Source organism: Platalea leucorodia (genome assembly GCF_965183815.1).
Source record: "Platalea leucorodia genome assembly, chromosome: 3".
In the NCBI taxonomy this organism is placed as follows: Eukaryota; Metazoa; Chordata; class Aves; order Pelecaniformes; family Threskiornithidae; genus Platalea; species Platalea leucorodia.
The window spans coordinates 11,759,512-11,779,395 of NC_138825.1; the positions used below are offsets into that span (position 1 = coordinate 11,759,512).

The following is a 19,884-nucleotide window of genomic DNA, read 5'->3' on the forward strand; positions in this document are numbered from 1 at the left end:
CACCTCAGGATAGGTGGAGGAGGGAAAAGAAGGGAGCCTTCATTCCTACACAGGAATTTCCATGCTTTGGGAAGTGTAAATTACAGCATTACCACTAGTTTGACAGTAAGTTTGCTAATAAATCTGTAGCAACATATCTAATTGCATAATGAGAGATTAAATGATTATGACAATCTTTGAAATGGGAAGAATAAAGAGAAGAAAAAGCATATGTAGGGGAGAGCTCCGGTAACACAGCAAACTAGCAGTAATTTCTAAACTTTGATAAATGTATAAAAGCCAACGTATTATATACTTTGTTGATACTGCTCTAAATAAGCTTCCAGTGGAATCTACAAAGTTTGTTCTAATATTGAGTATTATTTCCAAGTTAGATGAGCTTCTAAAAATTATTTAAAGTTCTCTGTAGGATCTGTCATCTTAAAAACATGGGTTTTGCAGATTGCTAGGCAATGCTTTGCAGCAGAAGACCCAAGACACGGCTAGGAAGTCATGTGAAGTATAGTGACATCACTTGACTAAGATCCACCATATCTTTAAAGTTGCACAGGAGTTCAAAGAGCCTACAGTTGCAATAAAATTTACAGACTACTCAAATAGAAGTGCTCGTGGGAGAATGATGAGTTGATAAATATATAGTGTGCGTGCTACTTTAGTCATAGTGTAGTTTCTCAGTGAGTTACATTCACATAAGTTTTTTCTACCATACCTAAATACTTAGAAGTCATTCTGCAACTATTTTTACTATCTCCTATTTATAAAACCTTGCTGCATTTTAAGCTTTTCAATGCCTCCTGTAAGTTTGCTTGGGGAAGAGGAGGACATTGGACTTTCAAAAGGGGAGTTTAGGTAGAGAGGATTGGTCTCCCAAGACCTCTTCTGCAATCCAGAGAGACAGGTTGTTTAGAAGACTCTCCAGAGCAGAAGTCTGACCTAGATGCTCCACGCTGGCCTTAGGGGATGCTATCTCTGCCCACACATTATGGAAAACTCCAGAGATCTCTTATGTCCTAAATCAAACACAAGCACCACAGTTGTAAGTAACTTCACTACAAAAAGAGGTCAAAAGGGACATTCTTACAGAGTCTAAACCTACAACTCATGGCCAAACTCACCAACCAGATTTTAAAAGAATCCTCTAACTTGAAAAGGACAAAACAGAAAATTAGAGTAGGATTTGACCTGCCATTTGACACCATTTTTACTGAATAAATATGAAAATATTCCATTTAAAATATATATTTTCTAAAAATATATATTTTTCTAAAAAAAAAGCTAATCTATTTCTCAAATAGTTCCCAAGCAGATATGCCTTTTCCAGCAGTATTCACATTACCTGGCTGGGGCTCCACACAGAGCCCGTCACTCTTGCCAAAAGCAGCAGGGACAATGTTCAGGAGTTTAAGGATGTGAAATTGTTAAAACGCAGTCAGAAAATAGGTGCTCAAATGATGCATTGCATGGTCTTTGTTTACTCTTTTTCCCTGTATGGGGCATGAAATATTGGTCAAGCGACCGTCTCAGACACAGTGGAAGTGAGACAAGTGGTGATGGTGGGCAAATTATGTGTCACCTGTGCACAAAAAAAAAATGCACAGAACTCAAAATCTGAAGCGATACATTTCATTTGTTTGGGGATCAGTCACAGCACTTGCTTCCTCCAAAACAGGAAGAAAGCATTCTTTTGAAAAAGATGAAAGTGCTCTGAAGCAAACCACGTAATGTCCTACGTGTTGTATGGGTTCTCAGACTCTTTAAATACTTGCAAAAAAGACAGATTGTACGTGGTTTTAAATCAACCAAGTGTATGTCCATGGAGACCAGAAATAGAAGAAAATTCCAGCAACCTGGAAGCTCTTTTTGGAATTATTTTCTGGTTATTCTCTATTACTCATACCTATCTCACATTCTGGTTCTACATTTGAAAAAAATAGTAAATATTAAAAGATATTGTGCGAAAATAAAACCTAATTTTAGTAGGCAAAACCCCAAAACTATTTTTTGTAAAAGCCTAATATTGTTGCTAGAAATAAATGTAAAAACAGTTAAATGCATTTGCAGAGAAAACTTCCCTTGGAAACCCCTCAAAAGCATTTTTTTCTTTTTCCCTTTTTTTTTTTTTAAATAATAATGGTAACATTCCATTAACATTTTAAGTACAATAGAAGGGTTGCAGTTACAGTTATAAGAATTTGAGCACTGAAAAAATATTTTGTTTGCTATAGTTTTATACTTAAGCCTATTGATTGGGTTCTGGTCTACACACCCATGTCTCAAAACAAAGGATAAAGTCACATTGTGTTACTGAATCATTGCTGTCAACGAAAATCACAACAGACTACTTACCAATAGTAGAGTGCCATATGGGCACTTTAGAAATGCATCAATTCTTCAGCATTACTTTCGAGTGATAAAAACAAAGCTTTTCGTGGAGTTCTTGAGAGCACTTTGGCAACTTCATGAAAAGGGGTCACAGTGTTATTTAATATGGCTGAGTAATTAAGCAGATTCTAGGACAAAACACTTTAACCATGATCTGCTAAGCCATCTGTATCAAATTACTATGTGAATTCACTTTTTAGAAAGTTTGCACGCAGATAATAAAGGTGCATTTGTTATATGTTTTTGTATGTAACAAATAACCATACGTATTATAGTAACCAATATACTAATATCTAAGTTTGTATATACCTATGTATACACACACACACAAAGAAAATACACGCACACCGTCAATGAATTACTTTCATTACACTCCAGAAGCATAAAATACAAGGCAGCTGATCGGAAACAGAATTAAGAACAGAAAAATATAACACTATTTTTACTTATAATTATTTCAGATGGTGTAACATTTTAGGATACTTTTAAAGCTTGATTGGCTGAGTTGGATTTCAAAGAACAATTCACACTAAAGCAAGCCAGGAAACATGACCCTTGCAAAGGCTTTAAGAAGATCACAGTTCCTTGCCTCAGAGGTGTTGATGAAATGAGGGAGAATGGAGATTTTGGCTGGCCCACTAAAGAAAAAGACACTGTCCTCTTCCTTGTGGATTGCCCTTCAGAGATACAGAAGGCAACCAAGGAACTAGAAATTGCTCTAACCTCCCTCAGTTCATACTTATGGATGGAAACTTGGGTTAAAAAGATTTCACTGCCCAGGAACCTGACTGCAGAGCAACTAAAGGACTTCAACTTCTTGTTGCCTTCAGTGGACTCTCCATTCAGTCTCATGAACTCCTAAAAAAAGCCAGGCATCTAATTGCAACCATCAAACTATTATTTCAAAATATATTTCTAAGTTTTTGCTCTTGTGAATATGACAGCCTTTCACACAACTGTGCGTGCAGTCACAGACAGCAATTATGTACACATTTGTGAGCTTAATGTGTAGGACAATGTCTGTGAACCCACAGAAAATGAAGACTACTTTCTACAGCCACAGTGGGCACAAATCCACTCCATTCAAACAGTACAGTTATGTGCTCTTGGTGCTGAAGATGCCAGGCATGCATATGAAGTTGTTTGTAGTGTCAAAATTAAACACCACAGCATCTTCACTAAAGTAACAAAAACTACTAATGAAGCCTCCAGCACCTAGAGATGCATTCTTCAAGATATTCAATACCAGATGACATCTTTTTGTTAAAAAAAAAGTCTGTTGAACGACTCCTTTTTTGGGGAAGGGAGATGTGTTACAACTCTGAGTTTACAGTGGCAGGGGGTAGCCCACAGCTTGCCTCATCAAGTTCTTCTCTAAAGGAGCATGGGAAGAGGCATGATAAGCTGTATTAGAAGATGTTTTACCATGCTACATCCTCTGAATCCAAATGATTTTTCTACAGAGAGAGACTGCCCTCCCAACATTATAGCTCTCTTTAAAGTATAATGTAGGCATTTAATCAATGGGTGTTTAATCAAGCTCTTAAATATTACAGTTGAACTTCTAATATATTAAGCTCACCAATATTTTTCATAATGTTTACAATATGATTTCCTTAATTACTTTAGTTTCTAGCTAGCTCCTTTAAAGCCCTTTCACTGAGCTAGAGCACATGATTTCATTCACACTTTAAAAGCTTTTCCCCTGCATGCTTTTCAAAGCTGAGTTGCCTGAATTATATATATGAACTATGTTTAAAATTTGTGCATTATTCATTACTACAAACTATGAAGTATCATTTAGGGATTAACACAACTGTCTACTAAACTGCAAAATAGCTCTTGTCAATAATGAAACCAAGTGAGTTTCAAAGAATTGGTTGTATTTTAAAAAAGGTAACCAAATACTTTTATAATGTACAAAAATGTTCTCTAAATCTACCAAAAAAAACACATGCATGTTCTATTTTTCATTGAGATGAAAACAAATTCAGTTTATCTAACAGGCACATAAAGTATAAAACTACTTAAGATATATCAGAAAGAGTTCTTGCTTTAACTGTGTTTTTAACCTTTTTTTTTTTTCCCTTTCTAGAACAGCCTCTATGTAGAGTGCTTGCACTGAATGCAGTTGAGATCCATCCATATGCCTGTGCATAGGATAAATCCAATTAAAAATATTAGCAGGTTCTGGGTTTTGTATTCAAATGGGTAATTCTCCAGAGAAACAACATCTCCTTTTTCCCTATGTTCCATTTATGTACTTTAAAATAACTCAGAAAAAAACATGAATCTAAACCATGTTACACCACACAAAACCCTCAGATAGCTCATATAGCGATAGTCACAGTGAACAGAGAGTTATTCTGAAAGAGTAAAAAAAAAATATTTAAAAAGAGGCAGTGAGTCAAAAAACATACAGGCAGCTTGACTTCAATACAACCTGGGATCACTCAGTTCCTTTGGATTGTTTTCTATTTATTTTCTTTTCTTTTATGTGGTTAATTTTTTAGGAAATTGTTGGTTTTCTCCCTTTTTTTGTCACCACTGACACTCCCTTTAGGCAACCGTGCATCAACAATCCTCCCACGTTCAAAGTCGGCTACATCTGTTGCTCTTTCCCATTGTTGAAAATTCCTGCCTTAATCCTATTTGACTTTATTCATGCAAAGGTCATCCTGAATTCAACAAATGGAGGAGCGATAGCAAGCACACTGTTGAACATGGCTAAAAAATGCTGTTGTAGAACATGCAGCTAGTGTGCCGGCACTATCTCAGTAGTACTTGGTTTATTATGCAGCTTCTAGTCCTCATAGCTGTGTTGCAAGATGAATTGGCAACATATTTCTTCTAGCAACTCAGGAATACAACAATTTCATTCTAACTGGTTTGCTTCTCCCTCTTATAAAGATTTGCACTTAACTCATGTTTGCTAGTGAGTACACATACAACATACATAGGTAATATTTCACATGCGCTAGGGCTTAGCATGGCTTAGCATGGTTGGCATATATGGCTTCCCCCTATCTATCTTTACAAATCTACTTAATTAATTGGCCCATCTAAAACTAACAGTGACCACTATTTTAAACAAATGAGGCAAAATTCTGTCTAAAAATACTTTTACAAAGCAGGGTAGAACAGCTAATACAAACACCTCATTTTAGGGCCATCACTGTACCATAGATTTGCTCACAAAAGCTGTCTATTTTGGTTTTAGACTCATTTTTTTCCTCCAGCAACAACAAAAAAAGCATTCTGGCTCAGACCTGTGATTTATTCCTGTGCTTAAGTATCTAACCCAAACCAAAGAAAGATAGCAGCAACAGTGAATTAGTAACCAAACCAAAGTTAACTATCAGACTGATTTATGAAGGGAAGATAATTATTTTTTTAACATGTCCATAACTCATCATGACAGAAGAAAAGGAATATTTATTCATGCACACTTATTTCCAATTTGAGGTGCTTGCCAGCCATGATGAACCAAACCCACCCTTCAGGCAAGCGGAGAAAACAGGCTATTGTTAGTCTCGTTCCTCCACGGAGCACTTTGCTGAGGGCCCCAGATGGCACAGAGCGCACCCAGGACTGTAACTATCTAAACCAGCCCCACAATAAAGCTCGCTGTAAGTTAAACACTACACTAAAAGTTAAACACTACAATAACATCACCTTATTCAAATTGCATTTTACCTCCTCATTAGCTTTGAGGGAACATTGGAAAGAATCAAGTTTTCAATTTAAAAGCTGTCCGGTACTCTGCTTGTGTGGCTCTTGTTAAGGAGCCTGATAATAAGGTGTAAAAACTCTACAGAAAAAGGATAGGTTTTATCAGGTTTTTGTTGCAAAGATTTTGAGGATTTTTGTTTTGATGGTAGTTTAAAAAAATGTCTTACGAGAGGAGAAGCGTTCCTTCTTTCTTCTACCTTTTAAAGAGCAAAGCTTGAACCAAAGAGGAGTAATAGTCTGTGAAGCCAAGCATGCGAATCAAAGCCCTCCACGTCCTTTGAAAAGGTTAACATGAATGGCAGGAAGGTGGTTGTCCTCCGGTACCTACGCCAGGAGCCCGCAGCCCTGCACCGTCTGCCTGCCTCCTCTTGGCTCCCTTCTGCCATAGGAGTGAAGGCAAATAACTTAAAGGAAATAAAATAAAAGGCCCTCATCACGGATAAGGATTTTCAGATTACATATCCCAGAAGCTAGCCCAGATCTCACTTTGAGCTAACATAATGTGTTTTTTTTCCAAACGCTTCAGCAGGCCACAGCCGCCTCGCCTGACCAGCGGTGTTTGTACCTAATCCGGTTTGTCCTCTGTGAGAGAATCTAAACAGTGCCACGAAAGCCTTGACATTTAGGAACCGCAGCGCTCCAGAAACTTTAATGCTCTGGGCAGCTCCTAACTTCTTCCTCACATTTATCCACCTTAGGGATATTTAAAGGACAGATTTCAGGCAAATAACTTTGGCATGTCCATGAGGAGACCAGTCCCCTCCAGATCCCGCAGAAATGGGTGCAACAAGACGCTTGCCCCAAAGGCAACGCAGATCCCAGCTCACACTCCCCGCTCCTCCTCTGGAGATCCCCTGCTTTCACTCTCCCCATCTCTCTCTCTTCTGGGACTCAAAGTATTTGATGCACCTCCTAATGTAGGACACTACAGCCCAGAAAAAGCAGCGGGCGTATTCCCACCATCCAAAGGCCATCTCTCCTCTGACCTCAGCAGCCTTGAAGCAGTTCCTGGATCAGGATATTGTCTTATTTGACCAAGCTTGCACTTGTGGGTAAGACAGACTGTTGGGCACTTCATCCAAGGAAACGGAAAGGTTTATATAAATCACCACATATATTTACATGAGAAACATTAAAGAAATTGTAGTATTAGTGTCATTTTTTTGAATAAAATATGAAAGAAGTATTTTTTGTTACAGTTTGCCTACATGTCATGGTGCTGGCATGGTAATGGCACATAGCAACAATACTCCCCTTTACTTTGTCACACAATACCCTCTATGCCTGTTGGCTTTTGCAGTTTCCACCAGAGACGGATGTTCTTCTCACAGAATGGGGCACAGTTTTAAACTTCCAAGATGAAATAAAGCATATAAAAATACTGCCATTACATATCTAAAGAGCATATTTTTCCACAAGAAGTGAAGTAATATTTTATGATGACAAATCTGAGTACTGTAATTTGTAAATGTAAGTTAAATATAAAAATATGAAAAGGGAGGCTTTGAATGTCATAACACTGGTTAAATTACCAAACCTTATTTGCACAGACATTTTGCAGAAATGCTAACTGGTGCAACCCAGAACTGCTGCAGGCGCTGACAATGTTTCCACCCATTTCAGTAGGAGCTACACTGCACCAATATTGCAGAAATACCTTAAAGAGCAATTATGAAAATGGCAGAAGGAGCCAAGCATTTATCATCCTGCAAATGATGTATACTAATTTGCAATGAAAAAGATTTTTCTAGGACAGCCCTGGAGACCTGTTATCTGCATCACCACTACTAATAAAGATCTAAAGAAGAAACAGTGAAACACTTAAGTACTAGCACTTAAAGTTGCCAAATCAAACGTTCAGAAGTTGGGATATTACAAAATTATGGTTACATATTCAATGTTAATTAGTACCCTTTGTATATTTGCATTATGATACAATCTTTAAGTGTACTTTTTCCCCTAGAGTTCTCCCTCATGGAGAGCACTCAGTGAACAATCTCATTGAATACGACTACCCAGTATTCCTATGTTTCTGAATTATTAGTTGTTTGTCCTCATGCCTCATCTGCTGTGCACTCCCTGGACCTTGAACTGAACACAGTATCATTAATCTCATCAGAGGGCTTTTCTACAGTGTTCATCTTCATGGTATTTTAATCTAGAAGATTAAACATTTAATCTTCCAGACATCCTTGTGAGGCAGCAGTCCATTTAACCAAAGAAAAAGTGAGGTCCACAAAAAACTCAACTCCAAATTATCGGAAGCCGTTGCTTTTGAGTCCTCAATCTGAGCCACCTAAGACCTGACCTTACAGACAACTGCTTGTTTTATGATACCTCATGTGCCACGAAACAGCTCTCTTTCAGCTGCATGGCACTTGAGTCAAGCCAATAGCTCTGCTAATTTATCATGATTGTATCAAGCTGGAAACTTAAAAAAACCCACCACAGTCCAAAATCTCGTTCAAGAGATTAGCTTAGCACCACATAGCGAATTCATGACAGAGGAAAGGATAATATTCACTACTCCTGGACAGCATTCAGTTGCTTAATTGTCAGAGAAAGCCGTGCCTTTCTGCTGGCCCTTGTCTCAAACAGCATGCAACCTGGACTAGTTCCCTACATAACAGTATATACATACGGTGCTGCAGGAGCAGCAAAAAGACCTGCATGTGATGATGTGTTTCCATCTAGGTAACACTCTGGCTTCTTGCTGCACATGCTTGGAAATGAGATAAGGTGAGAAGCAAGGGGCTGAGGTTTCAAGGAGCTCAGTTCTGCCTCCAGACCTGTGCATAACTCCCATGACAGGAACATGTGGGTAAATTATTGACTTATTTGGTTTTAAACCTCAAATTCTGAAGGAAGCACCTCTCTTAGAGGTAATGTGGCTATAGAACAGCACCTACATTTTTTTGACAGCAGTTCAACTGGCTTGTTGCCAGAAAATGGGCACAAAATACTTCAATCAGAATGGCAGAAAGCAGCAGACAGAACAATGAAGGGTCTTGGCTTCATCTACACTCTCAATGTCTAAAAATTGACTCCTGTTGGCACCAATCATGGGAATAATATGAAGAGAACAGACACCACCCTCCACCAATTTACATTCATAGAGCCACCTGCAAGGAGAAGGAGGGAATCAAGAAAGGCTGCAAAGAAACAAAATCCGGTACATTATTAACACTGACAACTGCTACAGTAAAACCACACAGGCAAAACAAGCAATGTCCACCTAAGAAAGAATTTATCACTTTGGTAGCCTAAGGAGATCACTCATAGGCAAAAACCTACTCATAAAAGCATGAACCTCAAACACTTCCACACAGTATCTGACCTACTCCTTTGGGTCCTAATGGATAGTAAGAAGTTGTCCCTTCTGCTGGTCTCTTCCGTGACTGCTCATGGATAGGTTATCACATGTTACACATCACTTTCTTGTACCAGTTTTTACAAAATCTCTAATTAAATAGGTAGAGCAAAGCAAGGGATCTCCATTTTGCTGAACAGCTCTGTCCATCAATGCTCCTACTCTATATCCACGTCTCCTATGTGCAGTCATGCCTGCATGTTGAAGGGAGAAAGAGCTTTTGCAACATATTCCCATTTTTTCCTGTCCAATCATGGGTCTATTCTTTAGGTCATATACACAAGAGTCTGTAAATATTCAGAGACAATTAATCTCACCAACTTTAAATGCCTATCAATTAGTTGGCCAAGTCTAATTTATCTAAGCTCTTTTATAGCCAAGGCAGAGAACCAGACACCTCTAGGAATAAGGTATCTGAGGCCATTGGGTGACTCAATCTCAAAAGAGGATCCATTTTACTAAGGGCCAGTCCTGGGAACTCTTACTCACATAAGCAGTCAATAAAACTGCTTACCGCTCCTGCGTATTACTGAAACACTAAATTTTTTCCACAATATGCACTTGTATTTGTTCTATCGTTTGTCCTGGTTTTGGTGCTACAGAGGGATGCAGTCATCTCCAATCACCATGGTTTCAAGACAAAAAGCAGACTGAAAACCACCATGGAATGAATGCCCATTTTCCCTAGAAAAATGCAATTTGTACTTTTGTAAAAGTCAATTTTTAAAAGCCCACACTTGCAGTTGAGTTTCAAATCCTCAGACTGTACTAATTTTAAGATTCTCTGCCTTCAACAGTTTGGGGTTTTTTTTGTGTGTGTGTGTTTGGTTTTGTTTGTTTGTTTGTTTGCTTGTTTGTTTTACAAATATGGCCTACAAATAAGACATTAGATAATTTTAGTTTAAAAATTACTAGTATATGCGTGTGCATGTATATAAAATGCTTTTCCCATTTACAGAGAAATTAGTGAACATTCTGGTCACCAATGAAACAGAAATATAAGAAACAGTACCTAGAAGTTGTAATAATTAGCTATCTGATAATTTGCAATGACATCCTGCATCCCTGCTTCCATCTGCATAAACAGTGGCCCCTTCATTAACAAATCATTTGACTTGCACAAAACCAGTAAAAAGAGAGAATAAGAGTTTAATTTCCTTATACTGACAGAGTAACTATATTTACTACATAGGAACTTGGATGATTAAAGAAATTTTAAAAAAAATATTCTGCTGCAAATACAAACAGATGGAAAGTTAAACCATGAAAGACATTTAGAAGACTCACCTAAGGCTGCATTTTCAGTTTTAACAGGCTGCTTCCTGGCAGTACTAGCCTAAGTACTGTTGGATCATTAGAACCTGCAGCTGCTGTGAGCCATGAATACCCCAAACCAGCACACTGCCAAGACACTAACGATACCTTTCCCAGCCAAATGATGACCATGCTGCCACTGAAAGGGACTGTCCTGCAGTGTTCCTGTGTCAGTGTCATGCTCCTGGTACTCACATAACTCACCTTCGGCGCTGGCACAAGGTGGGGCAGGGAAGGTGGGAACATGAGAAGTCAGGATAGGGACCAAACGCAATGCAGTAAATCCAAACCCTGAAGCACGCATTAGTTGAGGAAAAGAGGAAGATACTCTTTATCCCATACGTTCAGCAAAATGGAAAAACATTACACTTGCATTTGGAAGTGAACAGTTCACTCCTTATTCTAGCACGTATTCTAACGAGGTTGTTTTATGTCCAAACACAGGTTAATAGTAAGGAATACAGAAAAAGCACATGGCTAGTCAAGTTGATAAACACCATTTAAAATTCATGCAAACAGTAATAAGAAATTGCTTAAGTATTGTATAAAATAGAGAGCCTCTTTTATTATTTAACACTTGAAAAAGCTGCAAGTTTAATGAATTGTCTGTGCTTCAATATGATTATCTCACTATCTCTCTGTTCACATTATGTGTGTGGCTTGTCTTTCTTCCTATTAAAAGATAAAATGTCTTAGGGCTGTACGCAAAGGCAGATTTTCTCCGAGTGCCTTTTTTGCACAAGTTCATAACAGTAGATATCTTAAAATTCTGCCCACTACCTCCCAAGTCTTCCTTGGGCTTGATGAACTATCTAGCTGCATAGGAAGTGACAAAGATCTCATGCAAATGAGCTGCACAATTCCTCTGCAGCTAATGTGAAGCTGGAAAGGAGCAAAATCATTAAAGATGATGTTCTGGAGAGCCAGGAAGTCCTTATGTGAATAGACAACTGAGACACTTTTGATACCAAGAGACAATGTGTGATCTTCATCTACCATTTGAAGTTTAATGTCATTTCTCACTTGGATGCATTACTGCATCTGTGTTTTAAGATGATCTCTTCCTACTGTTCAGTCATATAAGGTTGATAATGCTGGGGTAAATAGAAGTGGAAAAAGTGAGCAACTGGAGACTATAGCATCTCTGAGATCTTGGAGAGTTGTGCCTAGTACTACACTGAATGTTACTTTCCTACCCTTCCACTGAAATTCCACTAAACAGAAGCATTGCAGATACATAACGGATTACAAAGGATACTGAAATGGAGGTGGGTTATTACATGTCATGCAGAAATAGGATTCTGTATTTCTTATTACATGTTTCCTATAAATATGTTTCATTAGAGCCTAAACCTGCTAGCTTGCCTAGCATGAGAGCAGATTATCACTGGGCATGCAAAACAATCCATTTTACTTTAAAAAAGAAAGAGAGAGCTTAAACAATGACAGTGACAAACAGAAATGTTATTATTGGCTTTGAACTGTTATGTGAATGTGTATTCTCCTTTTCTGCCAATGTAAAAGGCCATCACAAGCTCTTGTCTACAAGTAACAAAATCAGTGCCTATGTTTTCATGACTATCAGCAACACTGTGACTTTCATAAAGGTGAGAATGGCGTTTACATTAATATGACAGACTTAAGCTGACTTATCATCCTGTCCTGGTGCTATATACTTTCATCAGTTGCTAGGTGTAACTCAAAAACCAAGGACAGGTTCAAAAAGCATCCTGTGGTCTGATATCAATTCCATGTCTGTTCACATAATCGTGTATTGTCAGAGAAACACCTATTCCCAAGACTGAAGTGCAAGAGTTTCATTTACTGAGACATTCCGGGTAGCCCAGTAGGAAGCTGTGAGAGGGAGATCTCTGTGAGCTACCAAAGCCCAGGCTGACAACTAGTCCAATGCACCTGCAAGTAGCCATTCTGTAAAGCATGCGTCTAATGAACACAGGTTTCCAGACCCTGAAAACTGGAGAAAGGATGTGAAACCAAGCTGGAGCCACCAAACAATATACCTGTTGACTTTCAGTAGGTTAATGGCAACTGCAGTATCCAGAAACCCAGTGGACTCACGAGCCATCAGCAAGGTCCACGCCTTCGTTGCAGTCTGGCAACAAACTGAAACTACCACATAATAGGAAAAGCCTTTCTGAGAGTGGCTTCCTGAAGGGAAGGGCATATGCTATCCTTCCAAAGAGTAAATGAGGAATGCCAATCCAGTGCAGGAGATATTTTCTTTTAACACTTAAAAATAACTACGGTTGATTATCTGTTTCCTCCTATTCCCTAGTAAACAATTCTTCACCTCCCACACAAATGCAGTAGCATTCCTGCCCCCTCATTCTCACAAAGGCAATGGAATCCATGATTGTGCAGAGACATACATTACTTCAGCTTCTTTACTACGGGACACAGTTGCTGACGCTGGAACTGATACCTGGATCTTATCTCCAATAAACTCAACATAATGCAGGGAAGATAAGAGATACTGAAACTGGATGAGATTTCAGCCAGCTGAAGTTGGTATATGCGTTTTTTAATCAGCTAAAGTAATGATGGGCACTGATATGCATGCTAGGCACTGGTCTGCTACCAGTTTTTGAGCCTGAAATTCTTCGTTCATTTTTTTTCCACAAAGTCAACAACAAGTGGAAGAAATTTAAAGTCTCCATTACCGCTGTGAAAGGCAGAACCCTCCTGGGGATACCAGGCATGATGTTAGATACCACCAGATCAGAAGATGCCTTCTAGAACTTTCTGCCTAGTTTTACACGAAACTTTTACACAGAATTATCTTGTACAACATACATTTCTGAACAAAGGAACTAGAACGAGTTTGATTTTTGTGGTGTCAGGAGTAACAAGGGTAATTAATTGTGGATATGATTCCAGGAAAATCTAGAAATAGTATTCAGCTGTTAAAAGACCATGCAACTCTCTTAAAAGAAGGCCTTTTGCAATTCACTTAGATGCATTAGCTTAAGTCTGTTCTCAAATGAGACATGTCCAAGACTGCTGACTGCTAAAAATTCATTGCTTTATTCTTCTCTTTCATTACTGTAGACACTGCTGTTATAAATTATGAAAACATACACACACACAAAAAAAAAATCATGTGTGGGAAGTCAGATACCCCTCAGGCAAGAAACACCTTCCACCACTACTTGGGTAATGGTAAAATGTTGGATTCAGGCTATGTTTCAACACCAAACACAATTGCACTTCTGTGGAAGTGTGCCTATGCTGTGGATGCCAATGCTAGAAGGCTCATCGCAGCTGAACACTGAACGAAGCCATTTTGGTGTCCAGCCGTACCCTAGGGATTTGATTTTTCGGTGTATACTTAGGAAAATATCAACCTTTCTTGCCCTACTTTTAAATTGGGATTTAAATTCCTAGGAACTTCACCACTGTTTTCAACATCTAAATGTTTTTTTTAATAGGGTAAGATAATTTGAAGTATTTGGAACCTCTATCTTGAGCAGGAATCTGTCATGTGTCAAATAATCTTTCAGGAGCAATTTCCACCTAATAAACTTGCTGACATATAAATGTTAATAGCAGCATTTGTATTTTTTCTGTTCAGCAAATGTAGGGAACACCATTAGCATGTGAACGAAAAATGAGCACCAAATACTCTGTCAAAGATTTGCAGAAGCATTTTTGGAGTCCTTTTCCTTAAACTCTAAAGTTCTAACATTAATGCTGTGTTTGTGTAATCTAAAGATTAGCATTTCTGCTCTGCAGCCATTTCCTATGAAGACAACCAAGACAGGGAATTGAACATGTCAGGACACTTAGGGTCTGGTCAGAGTTGTAGCAGAGGCTTTCTTTGCACAGCAAACCTGGACAAAACACTGAATAAGATAGATACATTATTTAACCTCCCTTTACCTAAGTTTACCTCCATTCCCCCTACATAAGGGCATGTGCTAAGTTCATGTTTGTATAGTGCCTATACCTTTTGATGGGAGTTTTTTCAGAGTTGCTAAACATTGTCACTATTATTGAGTAATAAACAAACAAGTTATTTGCGCCAACAGTCCAAGCCCTACCTGGGCACTATTTTGTACTACGGTGTGAGGAAATTGTTTAATTTTCTTTTCACCTTAGAGCAAAACAATTCAAGCACAGAAAAAACACTGTGCTTACAGAAAGCCTTCTGAATTGCAAGTGACCGTACAATATTTTAACACACCCAGTCAGCAAAACTTTCCACTCTAGCTGTAATATAATAAACCAGTACACCGCATCTGCTTTGAAGCCTTCCCGAATGGTCTTGTATCCTCCAAAATCCTGTAAAAAAATTAAAGCTTTCTGTACCAGAGGAGGTCAGCATACAGCTCCATTTCCCCATGGCCCTAACGAATATCAAAGTTGCAGTACTTGGACCTTTGCTGATCTCAGCTGTGCCTCAGCATCACCGGCAGAGAGGTGGGCTGCAAGTAGGCAGGCACCAAAATATTTGGGAACTAATACCCTGCATAAGAGTAGGAACTACCTGAGTGTGTTCATAACAACACGGTCTTCTCAGCAATTTCAATCCTGCATCTTTTCTTAATCAATTCTAGCTTTCATACAGCCTAAAACTTAGTCTCGAGTAGACAAAAACGACGACAGTCGAACCCAACAGTAATGCATTATTTTAGCACAACAATAAAGCAGAGAGATGTGTTTCCTTGGATGCAGACCTGTAAAAAAGCCTCTCAAACAATGAGCAATGGGGGCACAACCTCCATCAAGTGAGCTGATAAAATCTCCTCCACAGGTGTCTCTTCTCCGCCTGGTAGTACCAAAATGCTTTACTTTGGCCACTTTGCTTTGACCCGAGGGCCAGACTCCACCAGAAATCAAATAACGTGCAATATTTTTCGTACAGGAACCCCAGCCAACAGGATCAAACCCCATCTCAGTGCATTATAAAACTGCTACTCTCTGATTTAGTATTTCCATGGTTGTGGTTTTGCATATTAAGAGTAACTTGTGAATTGTGCTTGTGGCCTTACTATGTTGTTTTGTTTTGCTATGAGCAGACACAGATTAGATTTCTGGTCTCATACGCTCTACCCTGACTGAGTGGTAAAGCGACAGCAGGATCAGAGCCTGGGGACAAGGACATGTCAGCAATCTGGCTGAGTAATTAAGCAATGAAATGATAGGTATGACAAGTAGTTTCATTCAATTCTTAAATTAAAGTACAGCAGCTCCAATATGAGGCAAAACAGGTGATAATATACATAAATTGGGAGAGAAGTGCTGGAAGGGAAGCCGCCTGTCCTCATCTTCCTACCCTTCAAAACAAGCAGTCGGCATGTATCAAATTAATTTTAGAAAGGGCCCATTAACTATTAAATGCTTATTTTGTTTAAAAAAAGCACAAGTGGTGCTAACTGCTGAAACACTGGAGTTTAAATTCACACCAACAGAAGTTAGCTGTTGTAATCCTAGAACACCTACACCGCACATTGCCCAGTTCAACTGAAGTTAACTCATATTTTCCCTTGACAAACACAGATGTATGTGCATATATAAGTATGCTTAGTCTGGACGTTCCTAATAAACAGCTAATATGATTTAAAGTAGACTGTCTTTTTTTTTAAAATTACTTTGACATACCTATGGAATTGGACATATATAAATCCCAATACAAATAAACAGTACCCAGTACTAAGCTCTTAAAACCCAGATTTATAACGGAAATGTGGAGACAGACTCTTCAACAGGGGCAAGGCTTAGCAGCATGACAATAGATCAAGACAAAGTATTGTTCAACATGATTTTCTCCCTTCTTGATGGCATATCCAGCTGTCCTGTAACACTGAATTGAATCATAACATGAAATGTGGAATTGCAAATGAAAGGGACTCCATTAGAATAAGAATTGAAACCTAAAATCGGTATTCTCAGTAGAGTTGGACAATTTATTCAATTATGGTTGGACTCAATGATCTTAAAGGTCTTTTCCAACCTAAATGATTCTATAATTCTATAATTTGTTACTAGAAGACTCTTTTCTTTGAAACTGCAGTTGCTGTCATTAAATCCTTAAAGAAAAAATACAAGCTCCTACTGCTGCTCTCTCTCTATGAACCAGCAAGTGAACAGGGATGAGCCAACACCTTATTAAGTATAAGCAAAGCTTTTAAGATGGCCTGCAGAAATAAATAGGATGTCTACAATACACATAAAGGTACGGTTAATAACAAAGACAAAATTTTGGTATAAAAAAACTGCCTACCTTAGGAGAAGAAGAAAGCTCCCTCGACGCAGGAATAGCTGACATGTTCTCACTCACGCCTGTCTCTGTCTTTGGCAAGAGATTTGGTGGTTCAGGAGCCTTCCTTTTCATCTTCTTTTCTGGTTCTTGCAGCGGAGCAACTTTAATTAAAGCAGGGCTTGATTTTGGTTCATAAAATGGATTTGATCTAATTAAAAGAAGGGAAACATATTTCTTTGCTATCTCCTTGGAATTAAAACAAAAAATAAGACCTATTTAGAGAAGCCAGTGACTAAAGTGCTTTTATTATCCCACATAAGAATATGTTTTGCCTTTACGTGCTTTTAGATAGTACTTTTTCACATGATTGAAAAGTGAATTACAACAGTTAAAACTGCATTAGGTCAGGATTTCCATAAATTTTATAAAGTCCTCTAAATTACGGAAGTTTTATCAATTGCATAAAGCTAATTCTTCAATTATACTTAGCTATCTATCAAAGAGTGATCTGATTCACAGACAAGCTCAATAACAACAAATTTAAGTGAAGTTGCTGGCTGTTTAATATTTGAATGAACAGAATTAAGAATGCTTCATTAACAGAGTTAAGAATTAGGCCACTTCTACACACATGCTTCAACATGGCTTTAGAGGCCTCACTCTTCGCTGTCCAAGTCTGAAAATTTTGGCCTCTGTAGGTACACAATCCACATCGAGTGTATTTTAAACTCTGCAGCATACAAGCGCCACATCATTTCAAGAACAATCCTTGGATAAGAGAATAGTGTAAGAAAACCACAGCTGACTTGTGTACACCTCTCTACAGATACCAGTAGCCATCATCCGTCTATTTTGAAAGTCCTTTTTATAACTAAACCTCGTTTAAGAAACACAGTAAACATCTTCCACCAAGTGGATGCAGTCCAAAGAATTATTCTTCTTAACTCTGGTGTTCACATTCCAGCTCTGCATTTGTTCCACCCTAAAGAAATACTTCCACAGCATTCCCAAATTTTATCTATTAGTTTGATACATCAAATACCAATCAATAATACATCAAATAATGGCTTCTACTACGCACTTAGAAAAGCCAGCAATTTTGTATCCTGCTAGGGATATTTGTGGGAACCTTCTTTGCACTGGATTATTTTATTCATAATCTTTGCTTTTCGTATTTTGCAATCTAAAACTGGATGGAAACTGACATGTTAATTCCTTTCTAGTCCATACTTTCCCTGCAAGATATATTTACCATATATCTGAAACTACGTTTATGTAACTAAGTCACTGCAATTCCCAAAGATCTATCTACATACAGTTACATAAAGTTTAACTAATCACGACAAATAACCTCAGTCCCTTGAATTCAACTCTAGATGGAAACAATAATGCACACAGCATTAGACAAGAGCCTACCTAGCTAGATCCACTTCCAAATTTCCTCTCAGGATAAGAGTCATGAGCTACTACACACTGGTTTTAAACAACCACAACAGCAAAATTTGGGCACAAGCAAAAAACCAACTGTTCATCCAGTTTCCTTTCACACCATACCAAATTTCTCTGTTTTGTGTACTATTAGTATGAAAATATGTCTTTCAGTCTTAGATTTTTAGAATTTATTTTAACGCAGTTTACCATCATCCTCTTTTCACTGAGAAAAAGCAAGCAACTGATAATCCACACCACAGAAAATAAGTCTACTTCTGAAAGGCAAAGTTTACTGAAGCACGTAAGTGAAGACCGGGCATAAAACCTCCAGACCTTTCTGAGAATCTGCCACTGCTTGTTATAGAGAAAGAGATCTAAATCCAGATACTGAAGCAAAAGGAAAGACTAACACTAAAATAACTCATCTGCTGACTAAAGGCAACTTTCAGGTGGTCCCACTTTGCTGCCCATCAAGCACAAAGCCACCAGTGAAATCAAAACTAAAGGCAACATCAAAATAACGAGTTAAATAGAAAAGGATGGGTGTTTTTCATGAGAGGCAGCAGAAAAAGAAGGGTATTCAGGCTGGAGTGGAGAATGCACCTAGCTGTCAGTAGCTCTAATTTAGCTGACAGCCCAGCTCAGCTGTCTTCAGACACCAGAAAGTTCAAAGGGAGGTGAAAATGAAGATAAAAGAGATAAAGGCTCAAGAACAATGCATTCTACAGGAGAGCACAAGGTTTTCTTTAGTTTAACAGGTTAGCCTTCTGAACAGCCAATAGACACAGTATGTTTGGCAGGAAAGTAATTTACCTCTGCGTACTTGGAATCAGAAAGGTGTATTTGTAAGTTGTTAAAATTAATTGGTTCGAGGAGGGAAGGAAAAAAAAAAAAAAAAGAAAAACACCTTATCAATGAGAGTAAAAAAGTTTGGAAGAACAACCTTTTGAATTTTTATGCTCCAGAATTGTCTGTGCTGCATGTGTAATCTTGAAGAATTGTACCCTACTGCACGCACCAGAAGGAAATACTATAAGGAGACAAGTGACTGCCTTTTTTTCCTAGAGAAGAACTTGCTTGAAAGCCAGACTAAACCCTCACACTTTGGTCATAGTATGGGCAGAAAACACACACACACTACTTTCCACCTTCCCCTCTGCACCCCTTTTAATTGGTCTTAAAAATATTGAGAAAGATTTTTTTTTTTTTAAATATTAATATTGAAAAAAAAAAAACGGTTCTTGCCGTTGCAAGAGGCTATAAATTTTAAGGTCATGGGGGTCTGATATATGTAGCAGAGTTTGGTCCAATGGCTTCCACATGGCTATACAAGAAACTAAGCATGGGAAAAGTCTGGCTGAAAAAAGCCTTAGCTGAAAAATATTAAGGCACTTTTCTCCGAGGTCAGCTCCCATACTTTTTGCTTCTGTGA

The 19,884-nt window shown here is 38.3% G+C and overlaps 1 protein-coding gene across 1 annotated transcript in view; it reads right to left on the reverse strand.

Moving 5' to 3' along the window:
- EHBP1 (EH domain binding protein 1) overlaps positions 1–19,884 on the reverse strand; it is a 226,218-nt gene that overhangs the window by 95,749 nt on the left and 110,585 nt on the right. Inside the window, exon 10 of the mRNA XM_082306310.1 lies at positions 17,043–17,229. Within this exon, the coding sequence (XP_082162436.1) occupies positions 17,043–17,229 (187 nt within the window). The remainder of the gene's footprint in view (positions 1–17,042; positions 17,230–19,884) is intronic.